Below are 14,133 nucleotides of genomic sequence, written 5' to 3'. Positions count from 1 at the left end.
GTTGATGTCAGATGCAGAGAGAGGACAGGCACTGAAATCGATAGGACTGCCTTAGCCAAGCCTTCTCAACCTCAGTCAAGATGGGTGGAATTCAACTCCCTGAACTCCCTACTCAGCACGTCCACCTACCCAAAGTCCAGATGCCTTTTGAAAAAGCACCTTTCGGACAACCATGACTTGGGTGGCTGAGAATCTCCGTAGACACCTATCTTCAACTGGGCAAGATTGGGAAACCCTTGGCCTCCCATGGAGTTCAAGTGGTCCAAGCTTGTGGCCTAAATCTAGGGGTGAAATCCAGCAGGTTCTGGAGAACCGGTAGCGGAAATTTTGAGTAGTTCAGAGAAACGGTATTGGACATTTTGAGTAGTTTGGAGAACTGGCAAATGCCACCTTTGGTTGGCCCCAGAGTGGGGTGGGAATGGAGATTTTGCAGAATTCTTCCCCTGCCACGCCACCAAGCCATACCATGCCCACCGAGCTACGCCCACAGAACCAGTAGTAAAAAAAATTGAATTTCACCACTGCCTAAATCTCTACCTCCATCTGTCCAAATTTCCCATTTAATGCAGACCCCAGTAACACAGGAGGAGCACTCTCTTGGGCTTCATAAATAACATTATTTTGAGGGGGGTATTCTTGAACCAAGCACCTTTCGACAGCTAGAGATAACAAGGGGGAAGGAAAATGATGGGAAGAAAAACAGAGCCTTGTGTAAGTTCCAGGCTGCAATTCCTCTAGTCAGAAGTCTTCAAACTTAGCAACTTTAAGACTTGTGGACTTCAATTCCCAGAATTCTCCAGCCAGCATAACTGACTCTCTTGTCATCCCTTCCTCTGCAATCTCTTACTTAGATCAGAGGTCCCCAATCTTGGCCACTTTAAGACTTGTGGACTTCTGGCTGGAGAATTCTGGTATTTGAAATCCACAAGTCTTAAAATGGCCAAGTTTGGGGACCCCCACTCTACGTGATCCTTGGAAGGAATATTCAGTGGTTATTCCTTCGTCCCAACAGCTTCCAAAAAAGAATAGGGTGGCCTCACTAGGAAAGGATGAAAATACTTCATCTCACCCAGATGGGGACAAAGTGTCCATGACTGTATAATGTGTTCAAACCATTGCTAAGATCCTACTCTTTGGATTTCTACTATTTGTCACATCTCCATCCTTGTTTTGACAAAGTGGCATCTTTGGACTTGGCTATAAATCGACGAAAATAAAATAATAAACCTTGACATCACAGAGAGGAAAAAGGTTGCGGTGGTTTTTTTTTTAATCTGCAGGTCGTGAGAAAGGGTGCCTCAAAATTGACAACAATAAAATGTTGCTATGCATATTGACGAAGCGAGCCTTATTTTTGTGTAAAAATTAGGAGGCCGGGAGTCTCTTTTTCAGACTGACACATTTTATTAAAAAGGCAAGAAGATTTCCTTCACTGGATGATGCATGATGAAGGAACAACAAGGCTCAACTTAACTGCAAAGTGGAGGGAGGATTTTGCTTCCTGCCTGCAAGAAACTTAGCTGAAATATACATGAAGTCGAATTCTTCCTATAACTTCACTCACCAAAATGTCGTTGCAATGTCCTTCTGTGGTTGCAAAATCCATCCCAAAGGCTTTGGAAACTATTGTTTTCTTCCCCAAGGAAAGAAATCAATTCAAAAGGCAGTCCCACCACTGAATCAGAAAAGTGACTATCCAGAAATGCCATTTACTGGACTGCTGGCTTGGAAGGGAGGGAGGGAGGGAGGGAAGGGAAGGGAAGGGAAGGAAGTAAGAAAGGGAAGGGAGGGAGAAAGAGGAAAGAAAGGAAGGAAGGAATCAAAGAAGGAATCAAGGAAGGAAAATTACAGCGATGTAAAATACAAGGAGAAAGAAAACTCAGCAGAAATTAACTTTGGGCCCTTCTCTCCTCCTGAAAGCTTTAAAAAGTTTTGATTCGCTCTTAATAATTCTTGGCCGATGGCACCACAAGAAAACTTTTGGGAGAGGCACCCAACAAGCTAGATTTGCTTATCAGAGGATAAACAGCCAAGGCTCTAAACTCTGGCTTTTTTTCTTCTTTCTTTCTTTCTTTCGAGAAAGGGAAAAAGAGAGAAGTGTTTACTGAAATTTGGCAGAAGCATCTTGGCTCAGAAGCCCGGGTTTTCTGGCCCCATCCCTCTTATATTTTAATTTCTCTCCTTTCAAGACCCCCCTCCCCTCTCCTCCCCCTCTTTTGGCTTCCCAAACAAGATGCCAACACAATTTGCCCTGCCTGCAAACAGACAACTCCCTCTCCCCCCCACTTCTAAAAAGGAAAGGCAAAGGGAAGGGAAGGGGGGGCTCGCGGGGGTTTGGATGAGGAGAGAGAGGGGGGGGAGGGAGGGAGGGAGGGAGGGAGAGAGAGGAGAAAACGCATTGAAATTCCAAGAGGTTCTCCAGGCGGTTTCCTAGCCTCTGGGTCAGAAATGTGGTTGTGAAAATGCCAGCTTTTTGTCTCCGGGCGGGGGGAGGCGGGGAAGAGGCGGGGGGAGGGGGTCAGCTCCAGCGACGTCGGTGGTGGCCCTGCCCGGCTGCCCCCTTCCCTGCCTTTTCCCATTCAGGGAATGAAGTGTCCTGAGAGGCTGGTTTTGATCTAGTCAATTGGAGAAAGTGACAGGGTTCTAATATATTTGTTTAATGCTTTTCAGCGGGGGTGGCGCGGATGGGAGGGGGGGCAGCTTTCACACTTTTTTTTCCGCAAATGAAGCCCGGAGTGAAGAGAGGAACTGAGGAGGGGGATGGAGGGGGATGGAGAGAGAGAGAGAGACAGAGACAGAGAGAGAGAGAGACAGAGAGAGAGAAAGCATTTGGTGGTCTCTCTCTCTCTTTCTCTCTTTTTCTCTCCCCGCTTGCTAATTTTTCACTTTTCTGCTAGTTTGGTCTGCAGCGAGGTTAGAACGGTAAGGGGGAATTTATAGAAATATATCTATTTACTCTCTTTTTCCTCTCCTCCCCTCCTTTCCCAGTAGACTTGAGGAGTGGGGGAGGGAGAGAGTGAAAGAGAGAGAGGGAAGAAACAGCTGTGAAGTTATTGTCCGGGCCTGGAAAGCTATTGTGCTCCCCCGGCGGGCGGTCCAAAGCCGCCTTTCCACAGGCAGTAATTGAAACATATTAATTAGATAATTTGTTGTTAGTTTAAAAGAAACAAATACGCCCCCCCCTTTCCTTCTTGGTTTCCCAGCCGGGCGTTCCAGTCCCTTCGCCTCTCTCTCCCCCTCCTCCCAAGGCTCTCTCCTCGGCCCCGGTGCCTGGGGGGGGGGGGGGGAGCGTTAAGTTAGGGCTACTTTTCCTTTTCAAGTAATCCCGAAAGTTGTGCAGCGGCTTTGACAGCCAGCGAAGGATTTGGGGAAACAGATGGAAAGTTTCCTTTATTAAAAGGGCATTTTAATTCTCGTGTTTATTTATTTATGGCTGCGGAAGAAAATCAGCTGGCTTCTCCCACGACTTGCGGGCTAATTGTATTCCGGGTTTGTGTGTGTGTGTGTGCGTGCGTGCGCGCGGGCGCTTTGTTTTTAAGTGATAAAATCAGCTTCCTTTTCACCTGGTGAGGTGGGATCTCGCCCCGGTTTTTTCTCTCTCGTTTCGTTTCGTTTTTTTGCAGTTTGGTTTAAAGCCCCAACAGATGCTCCGGGGCTTCGGAATAGTGTGGCGCCTTTTGACAAGAAAAAAATTCCCTTTTTCTTTCTAAAATAATGGCCGTTCTCAAAAAGAGTCGAATTCAGAGGGTCCCAATAACAGACCTAATGCCGATAGTTTGGGATGGGAATAGACCCCCCCCCCGCGTGCCTGGTTGGAGAGAGAGAGACGCTTTGAAGCAAAACCGGCTCAAGTGCCGCGGAGTTCCGCAGGCTAACCTGCACATTTTTTGTCAGAGCAGGGCAGGAAAGCTCCCCCGGCCATCTTTTGCTAGGGACTTTCGCAGCGCGATCCAGACGAGACGGGCTTTATGCTGCCTTAAGAAGGGTATGAAGCGCACCTGTTGCTACAAAGTCTAACAACTACAAGTTAAGGGATCGGGCAAGCTCTCCTCTGTTTACTCCAGAGTAAACCCGCTGGCCACTGTTTTGGGTGGCCTCGCCGCGTTCTCCTGGGAAGGGGGGGAAGTTGAGTGGCCAGATGAGAAACCGAGTCTGTGGAAGAGAAAAAGCTGCCCACCGCCACGTTTGCTACTCAGGTCAAACTAACACCAGACGCTCCCCTCCCCCAATTGCCGTCTGCCTGGGGGTGGCGGCTGCCAGTTTCTTTCCCTGTTTATTGAAAAGGGCCCGCTCCCACTTTTCCGGGCTTCAGGGGCGCCCCCCACCCCCCGTAGCTGGGCTACAATCTCCCAACCTTGCGATTTAGCCCGTCTTCAGGCCAGGCCTACTTATGAGTAAGCGGAAGCTGGGCTCCCATTTGGTTCAGGGGGGGTGTTTCTGGATCGCCCCCCCCTTTCCTTTCGGGACGGGATTTAATTCGCTAAATTAACTCTGGGGAGATGGGTTGGAGGGCGCTACGCCTTTCTTCACCCCCCCCCCTCTCTTTGGCTTTCTTCGTCCCCTCCCCGATCCATCCTGGACTCGACCGCGGGCGCTTCCCCTCGCCTGATCAGGGCGATCTAATCGTGGGCTGCTCTTGATGAATGGGGCGACTCGCCCCTCCTTCTCTCCCCCCCCCTCCCGCCCCGTCTTTAGTAGCCCGGTGCATTTTAATTAATCCAATGGCGCGTTGTATTTACACAGGCCGCCCTTCTCCTGCTAGGAGTGGGAGGCAAATTGGGCCTGGGGTCCCGGCCCGTTAGACCAGACCAGAAGCAGCCACACCACAAATCTCAGGTGGCTACATTGAAGGGGGGCGTGTGGGGGCCCCGTTTCCAAGGCGGCGCTTGGAGTCGGGCCCAAAGTCCCTTTTAAAGGGCCATTCTTAAATTCCCTTCGGGAGGCGCATTGCGCTTACTTCCGAGTAAACAAGCGGGGGCTTCAGTCGTGAGCCCATCCCACAAATTCACAGCCGAAAAGGGGGAATCCTTTGGTGAAAAGCTTTCTAATTAATGCCAGCCAAGGTCCAGAGTCCTGGAAGTCTCACCGTCCCGGATATTATCTAATTATCCTGTTTTTATTACCTTTTCCAGTGCGGCGAGGAAAAAGCAACCGTGGCGCCTCCAGCTAAACGCCTGGACCGATTTCTCCGGGAGGAAACGCCACGCAAGCCGCAGCGGCCGACGAACCTCGAAGGGGCTACCCGGCGATCGACTCAGGCCGCCTTTCAACCGGAGAAGCGCCAGGTCCGCTCAAGGAAACGCGCGCGGGGCTGGCTTGGGAGCGCCCAGCAGAGCCCTCCATTCCCCGCGGGGCTGTGGGCCGAGGTCCCCCCGACGCTCCTGATGAATTCCCGCCTTCCGAAGGGCGAACGGACGCCTGGGGGGGGGGTTCAAACGGGACCCAATTTTGCAAAATCAAAATCAAATTCTCCGGGCCTGAAATCAGGAATCGCTTTCTCCCTCTCGAGGGGAGGGGTCTTTTGAGTTTCTAAACAGGGAAGAGATGGGGGCCCTCGGCCTCTTTACTCGGAAGTAAGCCCCTTTGGCGAGCTTCTCTCTTTGGGCGGCGCATGCCAACTTCCCAGAAGTTCCGGAATTTGGGTTAATCTCGTTTTAGCGAGGAAGGCGCAGAAAACCCCCTCCTCCCCTTCCAGCCAGGTGCTCCGGTCCGGCTAATGAGGCCAGAAATCCGAAGATCCAACCCAGATTCTGAAATCTTCTTCTTGGGGTTCTCCCCAGAGAGAGCTTCCCCCCTCCGCCCCCACCCCCTTCACGTAGGCCCTCTTCCTACGGAAATAATGTATGCAAAGCGAATTCCCCCCCCCTCCGTCCCTTTTCAGCTCAAAAAGGACATCGGAAAAAAAGGGGGAAACCTATTCCGCCTTTACATTTTTTAATGAGAAAATATTATTTGGACGGCTAGTTTCATAATTTAAAGATAGACACTTTGAGAGCGAAAAACAAAGAAAAGAAAAAAAATCCCAAACCCAAACGACAATAATCCAACACCACATCAAGAGAAACAATAATAACAACAACAAAAAAGTCAAACCTTTGCCCGAAAACACGCATGCTGAAGATATTCACAAGAACATTCATATTTTAAATATCATGCTCATCCTGTACAAGAACAAACCACCCACGTGGGAACGAAAGGAAGCGTTCGGGCCCGACCCTTCAAGAAACCCCCCACCCCCACCCCACCCTCGGAACCAACCCACAGCGCTTTTTTCCTCTGGGTCCTGCGTCTCGGAGTGCGCCCCCTCCCAACTCCCCTCAGGATCCGGAGCCCCCCGTTTCTTTCACAGCTTCGGAGTGGCGGCTCCCTCCCCGCCCGGGGGGGGGGGCTTGACCAGGTCACAAAACGATGGACGGGAGGAGCTGCACACTAGTAGCTGTGGCGAGAAAAGGAGGGACGCGGGATAAAAGTGCATCGGACACAACTGGCAGCCATCCGGGTTCACAGACACTTTACACATTTCCCTCTCGGGGTTTGTCTGCAAAACTTCCAGGGAGGGGAAAAAAGAGAGATGCTCCATTTGGCTGGGTAGATTTAGGAGCCCCCAGGCCTCCCTTCCTTCCTCCTTCCCTCCCTCCCGGGGCGAGCCCGTTTCTCCTCCCCCCCTACAGAGGAAAATGCTTGCAGAGCCAAAATTGGGCGACGAAACAATTTCAGAGCCTCGTTTTCTCCTCGCATAGAAATTAAACTTTAAGCGTTGCAGGAGTGAAAAGGCTGAAACACACACACTCACACACTCACTCACGGGCGGACCGGGGAATCGCCGCGCCGCCTTGACAAGGCTTCGTCCGCACGTGGGGCCGTCCCAGTCCCAGTTTATCGCTTCGAACAAACTCCCACCCACCGTCTTTAAGCCAAGTTTGTGCTCGGGGGTCTTTCCCAGCCGTTAGCCGGCCGAAGCAGCCCGATTTCCTCGCAAGTCAACCCCCGAGGGTGGAAGGCACTGACTTCCGAGTAAGCGTCCGTAGGCGCTGAGTGGGAAGGAAAACCGGCTGGGTCCCAACCACCAGATCCAGCGAGTGGATGCTGATCCCCCCAAAGTAGAGGGTTTCCAACGCCGGTCGCTTTGCGGTGCTGGCTTGTCCGTGGCCCCGGGCGCGGATCCTCTCCTGCGCGAGTTCCCCCCGCGTCTCCCCACTCGCCAATGCCGTCTTGCAACGTGGAGAAGGAGGCGGCATCTGGAAAGGCGAAAGGGGAGCCTGGCGCGCGAGGGACCGGCGGAACTGCGAACCGACAACCAGGTTTGTGAGGAGAGCGAGCCTCGCCGCCTGCTTGCGCGGTCCGAGAAGGTCGCTTAGGAGAGAAGCCTTTGCAAAATCCTCGCGCGTCCGCGAAAGGAGGATCGTGGCCTTGGCTGCCTCTCGTCCATCTGGGTCCGGCGGCGGCTGGCAAGAGGCGGGCCGGGCCGGTTCAAAGACCCAACCGTCTTGGGGACCTTCGGAAGGGTGCCACTGCCGGGCGAGGGGGAGGCGGCTGTGGCGGCGCCTGGATGCTCCCTCCGGAGGCCGCCCGCCTCGCCTCGCCGCTGGTTCCTGGGCGGAGGGCGGCGCCAACCGGGGTCAGTGGACCGCCACCACGGCGTGCAGGACGGATGGCGGCCCGGTGAGCGTCTCGCTGGGGGTGGCGGGGCTGCCTTGGCTGGGCGCCGTCTGCGTGGAGGGCGGGCTGAGCGAAGGCGGCGAGTTGGGTAGCAGGGAGGGCAGGGCCGGGACGGTGGCGGCCGGCGTGGCCTTGATGGGCACCGGGATGGCCGGCAGCGTCTGCCCGCCGTGGCACAGCGGCTTCAGCGGCATCCCGTAGGCGGCGGCGGCGGCAGCAGCAGCAGCGGCGGCGGCGTAGTCCCCGCCTGCCACCGCGATGGGGGCGGCCGGGTCCAGCATGCCGGCGGAGCCGTAGACGTGGGGCCAGGCGGGGGGTAGCTGGTTGGGCAGCGGATAGGCGGCCGGTCCAGGGGGCATGGCGGAGAAAGGCAGCCCACCGCCGCCGCCTCCGCCCGGCCCGGGCATCTTGTACTCGCGGGCGATGATGTTCTCGATGGCGAAGGGGTGCTTGAAGCCGGAGGGCGGCGGGACGGGCAGCCCGTAGGGGCCGAGCGGCGCGGAGGAGGCGGCGGCGGCGGCGGCGGCCAGGGCGCCCAGGCGGAGCTTGGCCTGGGCCTGCAGGTAGTGGGCGGCCTCGGGGGGCGGCTTGGAGGGCGCCAGCGGGTCGGCCTTGAGCACCTTGAAGCGCTTGCGGCGCCGCAGGAAGCTGCCGTTCTCGAACATGTCCCCGCAGCTGGGGTGCAGCGCCCAGAAGCTGCCCTTGCCCGGCTGGTCGGGCCTGCGCGGGATCTTGATGAAGCAGTCGTTGAAGGAGAGGTTGTGGCGCAGCGAGTTCTGCCAGCGCTGCGTGTTCTCCCGGTAGTAGGGGAAGCGCTCCATGATGAACTTGTAGATCTCGCTCAGCGGCAGCATCTTCTCGGCCGAGCTCTGGATGGCCATGGCGGTCAGCGAGATGTACGAGTAGGGCGGCTTCTGGTCGCTGTACGTGTTGCGGCCCGGACGGGGCATGGTGGAAGCGGCGGCGCCGGCCGGGATCTGCAGCGCAGGGAGGCGGAATTAGCGGGCTGGGCGAGGGGGGGGGCGGGGGAGGGGGCGCGTCCTGGCCGGGATCCACGGTGCGCCCCCCTTGGGCAAAGTTGGGTCCCTATCTTTTGGGGGGGGGTCGGGGGAGCCGGCAACTTCCCTCCTCGGGCTGAGAGGGCAGGCTGGGGGGGGAGGGGGCGGCCACTAGGCGGGAGGGGCGAGCCCAGCGGAGGCGACCTCCAGCCCGGCCTGGCCGGCTCACAGCCCCGGGACCACCCCTGCGGGACGGCACCCCGCGCCTCGCGGCCCTCCGGACCCTCCCCTTTCTTTGCCACCCGCCCCTCTGGCACGCCGAAGGGCAGCCTCCTCCGGTGGGGGCGGCGCTTTCCTGCGGCCGGCCGAGAGCTCCGCCGAGCCGCAGCAGCCCTTCACTGGGCGCAAGCCGCCTGGCCGCTCGCTCGCTCTCCCTTCCGTTTTATGCGCTGCCCCCGATCCCTCCCCTCCCCTCCGCGGGCTCCCGACGGCTTCCTGGCATTCCCAATTTGTAACGGCTCGCCCCTCCTCGTAAGCAGGTCCCGCGCCAACCGCAGCGAGCGGGGTCGGGGGGGGCGCCGTCCAGGACCTCCGTCCCCCCAGAGCCCGCGAAGGGGAAAGGCAATCCCCCCCCCCCGAAACCGTCCACCCCTTCCGCCCCGGGCACTCACTTCACAGGCGCCGCGAGCGAGCGGGGTCAGCGAGCGAAGGGCGCCCGGAGCCTTCCTTTCTGCGGGTCCGGCCGGGGCTCCCGGCTTCCCGGGAAGGGTGTCTGTGGGGCTGTAGACCCGGCAGCTCCTTTCGGACACTCCGCAGCCGCCGGGCTAAGCAGCCCCGGCCGTGCCTAGCGCTGGCGCGGCCGCCGCCTCCTCCTGCTCTTGCCGCCTGCCGCCCATCTGAGCTTGGCAGGCGGGGGCTGGCGCAGAAAAGGCCCCCGTCGAGGCGCCGCGCTAATGGGCCACTTTCTTCGCTCTGCGATGACACCCGGCTGGGAGGGGGGAAGGGGCGGGGCTCCGGGGCCGGCGCGGAGGGTGGGTGTCACTGCTTGCAGCCCCGCCGCTCCCCCATCCCCGGCACGCGGGGGGCCAATGGGAAGCGCTTCTGAGCCGGCAGAGGGGTGGGGAGCGACCACCCTCGTCCCCCAGGAAGAGTAGCGGCCGCCAACCAAGAGACCTGCCCGGCTTTTGCGCCCAAGGAGCTGTGCTCTCTTCCGCTAGAAGCCGAGCCGTTACCCAGCGAGGTGGGCGGGAGCTATGTTGGGGAGCGCGACTTATTGGCGGGAGGGGCGCCTCGGCCACGCCGGCTGCCCGTCCGCTCACCCCCAGCTGCAAAGGTTCGCCTGGGCCAGAACCCCGCCACGCCGGGACTCCCCTTCCCAAGGAAGCGCTGGGCAGCGTGGGGAACTTCACGGGCCCCCATTGCGGCACAAGTCCCACTCGGTGGGAAGAAGGTTGCGCCTTCCAGGAGGGCGAAGGAAGTTCAACCTCGGCGCTGCCCGCTTTGCTTCAGAATGAGAGGCCGGGTGTGCGCGGGCGGGCCGGGCAGAGGAAGCAGGCTGGGTTGGGACAGCTATTCCTCGGTTGAACGGCGGGAATCGCGTTCCTGCCGGTTGCGGCGGCCTTGCTTTTCTCCCCTACCCATTCCCCCCCCCCGGAGCAAGGGGCGGGGGCGGGCAGGGTCCGAGACCCTGAATCTTCGGTGTGTCGCTAAAAGCGAAACCTTCCCGACCGGGAGAGTCCGAGGCGAGGGGAGCGGAGAAAGCCGCATTTCTTGGGACCCAGGGTTGCTGCGTAAAGATGCCAACTTCGCAGTGGGGCGGCCTCCCCTCCGCCAGGCCCCCTTTCCCGCCGGTGCTTCGGGAGAGGCACGTGGCCAGGGCCCGACCCCGGGAGGGCCCGGCAGCCCAGCGGCTAACAGCTGGACTGGGACGGGAGCGGAATCCGGCTGCCTCGCAAGCCCAATGCCAGCCTCTCCATCCACCCGTTCAGCCGAGCTGCCTCGATTCCCGCCGCTCTTCCCCGCCTTCCAGGGAGGCCTGGCGGGCGGTCAAGCCGCTTTTCCCGACGGCCGTAGAAGCGAAAGAGGTGAGCAAATCCCCGCCTCTCGAGGCGGGCTGAGCCGGGGATGAATAGCTAAGGCGGGCCGGTGGGCTGGGGTGGTTCACTTGAGGCGCCGTCCTATCGTAGTTTTGAAGAAACGGGTCTCTGGGATCGCAGCTCGCCACTTCAGACGTTCTCCTCATGAACGCCTGGGGGTTTCGCTAAGATCCTAGTCCTCATGAAGGGAGAGGGGCGGTGGGAGGCTTCATCAAATGGACATTCTTCGCCCCGCACCAGCTGCCTGAGACTGGCTCAAAGCAAGCCTGGTCAAAACCGGAGGAGACCCCCTCTTCCAGGTGGGGGGGGGGGAATGGCCCCGCTCCCTTTTCCAGCCCTGAGCCTTTTTCTCCCTTCCAAGCTAAAATTCCACCAAGGACTGCAAAAATGCCCGAACTATCTTGGCGTCTGAAAGAAGCGTTCTTACGGCTCTTTGCTCTCGCCTAGAAGCCTTCGTGAGGAAAGGGGGCAGTGTAGCCCTCTCTGGCTAGCGGGGAAGGGAGGGAGGGAGGGAGGGCCAAGGAAAGCTTAGAGGAGCCGGAGGGAGGGAGAAGCTGAAAGGAGAGGGGTCTCCCTTAGTGGTGTCCTTTCCAAGCCTAGCCAAGATTAACCCGACCAAACCTGGTGGAAATGGTTTGGTGGAACTTCGCGCCACTTGAGGCGCCGCGATCTGTGCCCAATAATGCCCAGAGAAGGTGGGGCCCTGGAGGCTTGGTTACCCGTTTTCCCTCTTCTGTGGAAGTGGAGTGTGGAGATTTGGAACCGCTCAGTCCTAAACCTCCCACCTCACAGGGCGGTTGTCTGGGGCATACAAGGCGGGGTGGAGGGTGGGGGTGGGGTGGGGGGCGAAAGGATTGCATACTCCCGGAGCGAACCCCTATGGAAAGGTGGGGAGGCAGATCTTGAAATCGTCACCAGTGGGTCGAAATAGCATCGTGGGGGCGTGGGAGGACGCTACCTTTCTTACCTCCCCACCTTAGACAAAGATACCTAGCGGTAGCCAGAGAGTAAAAAAAAAAACAACTCGCCCGCGGAAATGCGCGCAGAGGGAGGGGGAGTCCGGGTAACAAGGGCCCGATTCTGCTGGTAACTCACGCCGGGGATTTCACTCTGCTCCGTGTAAATCCGGCGTCTTGCGAAAGGAGGGCCAGAAAGAAATCGGGGCCCAGAGCGGGAGGATGATTCCCCCGGACACCCCCCCACACACACACCTACCTCCTTTTCTTTTAACACCCGCCCACACTCACCCGTCCACACACCCCATTAACCACATTTTTGTTGCTGGTCAATAACTCACCGAAACGTAACTTAAACACGACGAATTTAGGAGATTAAACAATTTCATTAATATTGAAATGGCGGCGGAGCCTCAGCGAGGCCGCTTGAGATGCAAACGCACGTTTTTCAATATTAACAGAAGTACTTGAAGGGGAGGATAATGTCACCTTCTTAATTCAGCAAAAATAAAGCGCGCGGGGAGGGGAGGGGAAGGGCGGGCGGGCAGGAGGCAAGGAGGGAGAGAGTCCGGGGCTTCGGTGCAGCGCATCCAACGGACACGTGTACAGAAGCCCGGGGGGCGCACGGTTGCAGTTCTGTCCCCAGAGGGGATTGGGAAGAAAGGCTGAAGCCCCCTCCCCAAAGCGAAAGACTAAAAAAGTAGGAAAGCCACGTTCCTTCCGTAATCTTTTGCCAGCAGACCTTGGTTGCTATTAAAAGTGCGAATGGGGGTCTTGCTACCCAGGCCTTGGACGGATTTACTCCTGCACAGGAGCGTATTATTGAAACTCCGGACGAACGGTTGACGTTGGTCGACAGTCCCCAACCACCCCCGTCCCTCTCTTCCGCCATTCCCAACCTCGAAAAGCCTTTTCATGCATCTTTGCCCCACTCCCGCCCTGTTGACCCATGGATCCACGCAACAGTTTGGGTTAGAAAAGAGGCGCTTGGTCGAGCGATGACTTGCTCGAGCCTCCATGAACAAAGACAGTCTATCTTCGAGAGGCTGGGAACCAGAAAAAAAAATAGACAGCACCCCGCACTTTTAGAAGTCTGGCAGCTATGCTTTCCCCTCCCCCACCAGGTCTGGGGGAAGTAACTTCGTTGGGCCGGGATCAGTGGTGAAATTCAACATTTTTTTTACTACCGGTTCTGTGGGCGTAGCTTGGTGGACGTGGCAGGGAAAGGAATCCCCATTCCCTCCCCACTCTGGGGCCAGCCAGAGGTGGCATTTGCCGGTTCTCCAAACTACTCAAAATTTCCGCTACCGGTTCTCCAGAACCTGTCAGAACCTGCTGGATTTCTCCCTGGCCTGGATAATCCTTGGGCTCCTGGAAGGCCGGGAGAAAACACCCATAGACCTCAACTGATAACCCCCCCCCCCCAAACAAAACCGAGATTTTTTTTCTTGTAATTAAAAAGCAAGCGGTTCTTTTTCCTCGCTGTCCCTCTAAACACCCCGAAAAAAACAAGAGGTAGGCGCAGATTCCCGGGAAAACCAGGACGCGAAACGATTTTCAGGTTCCCGAATTGCGTTTGGCAGGTTGGCGACAGCAGCCGGGAGTCCGGCTAAAGAGAGTCTGGCTACTGGAGAAGGTGGGGGGGAGTTGGACCTAAAGGTCCCGCACCGTCCTGCAAGCGCCGAAGGACCGGGCCTGCTCAGTCTGGCGGCTTTCTCGGAGCCCCTCGCTCAACGAAAGCCAATTGTCCGGAGAGTCCAAACCCCGGACTTTCTCCGGAGCAAAGACGCCTTCTTGCAGCCCGCTGGTCGGGAAAGAAATCCAACTCGGTGGGGGTTCCAGGAGGGACGGGAGATCCGCGTGGCCGGAGGAGTGGGGAACCCCATTATACTCTGAGCCACCGGCCTTCCTGGCAGGAGACGCCAAAGGCCTCTTTCTGGGAGGAAAACCACCCACATCTCCGCAGGACGGGTCAACGCCTCGACGGGAAGCCTGCATTCTCACGAAACCTGCGAGTCATCCCAAGAAACGCGCGTCTTTGCGCTCGACATTAATTTTAGAATCTACCCAAATGTGATCAGCGCAAACTTCCCCTTTCCTTCGAAATCTTCTCCCCCCTTTCAAGAGAAGGGCTCCTGGCGTTTAACCGGGGGCAGCTCTTGAGCTCTCTGTTCCGACAACCAGGTCAAAGAAAGAAGCTGGTTAGTTTTAACCGCGCTTATTTTTCCGGGGCTAGAAAAACCGGTTAGTTTAAGATCCGGGTGTGCAGGTTAGTTTGCGCTTCCCTCTATTGAAGCAACCGCGCAAACGGTTCCTTCCGAGAGCAGGGCAAAGGGTGTCTTGTGAACGCTGTTATTCTGCGTGCAAACGGAGTGCAGGGGGGAGGGGGGCTTATTCAAATCAGGCGCCAGGGGACGGGTTGGG

General features: G+C 57.5%; 1 protein-coding gene across 1 annotated transcript; it reads right to left on the bottom strand.

The window, feature by feature from the left end:
• Positions 1-5,923: 5,923 nt before the first annotated feature.
• On the bottom strand, positions 5,924-9,456 carry FOXB1 (forkhead box B1). Its single transcript, XM_081965111.1, has 2 exons — positions 9,329-9,456; positions 5,924-8,636 (listed from the first exon to the last, which is right to left on the bottom strand). The coding sequence occupies exon 2, from the start codon at positions 8,607-8,609 to the stop codon at positions 7,620-7,622; it is 990 nt and encodes a 329-aa protein (XP_081821237.1). The 5' UTR covers positions 8,610-8,636; positions 9,329-9,456; the 3' UTR covers positions 5,924-7,619.
• Between the last annotated feature and the right edge of the window lie 4,677 nt (positions 9,457-14,133).

Source organism: Natrix helvetica (assembly GCF_964273705.1).
Source record: "Natrix helvetica genome assembly, chromosome: 12".
NCBI classification, from domain to species: Eukaryota; Metazoa; Chordata; class Lepidosauria; order Squamata; family Natricidae; genus Natrix; species Natrix helvetica.
The sequence above is the reverse complement of the archived record's forward strand: the minus strand, read 5'-3'. Positions and strand labels throughout refer to the sequence as shown.

Coding starts and splice junctions, on each gene's coding strand:
- FOXB1 (XM_081965111.1), bottom strand. CDS start 8,609: ATGCCCCGTCCGGGCCGCAACACGTACAGCGACCAGAAGCCGCCCTAC.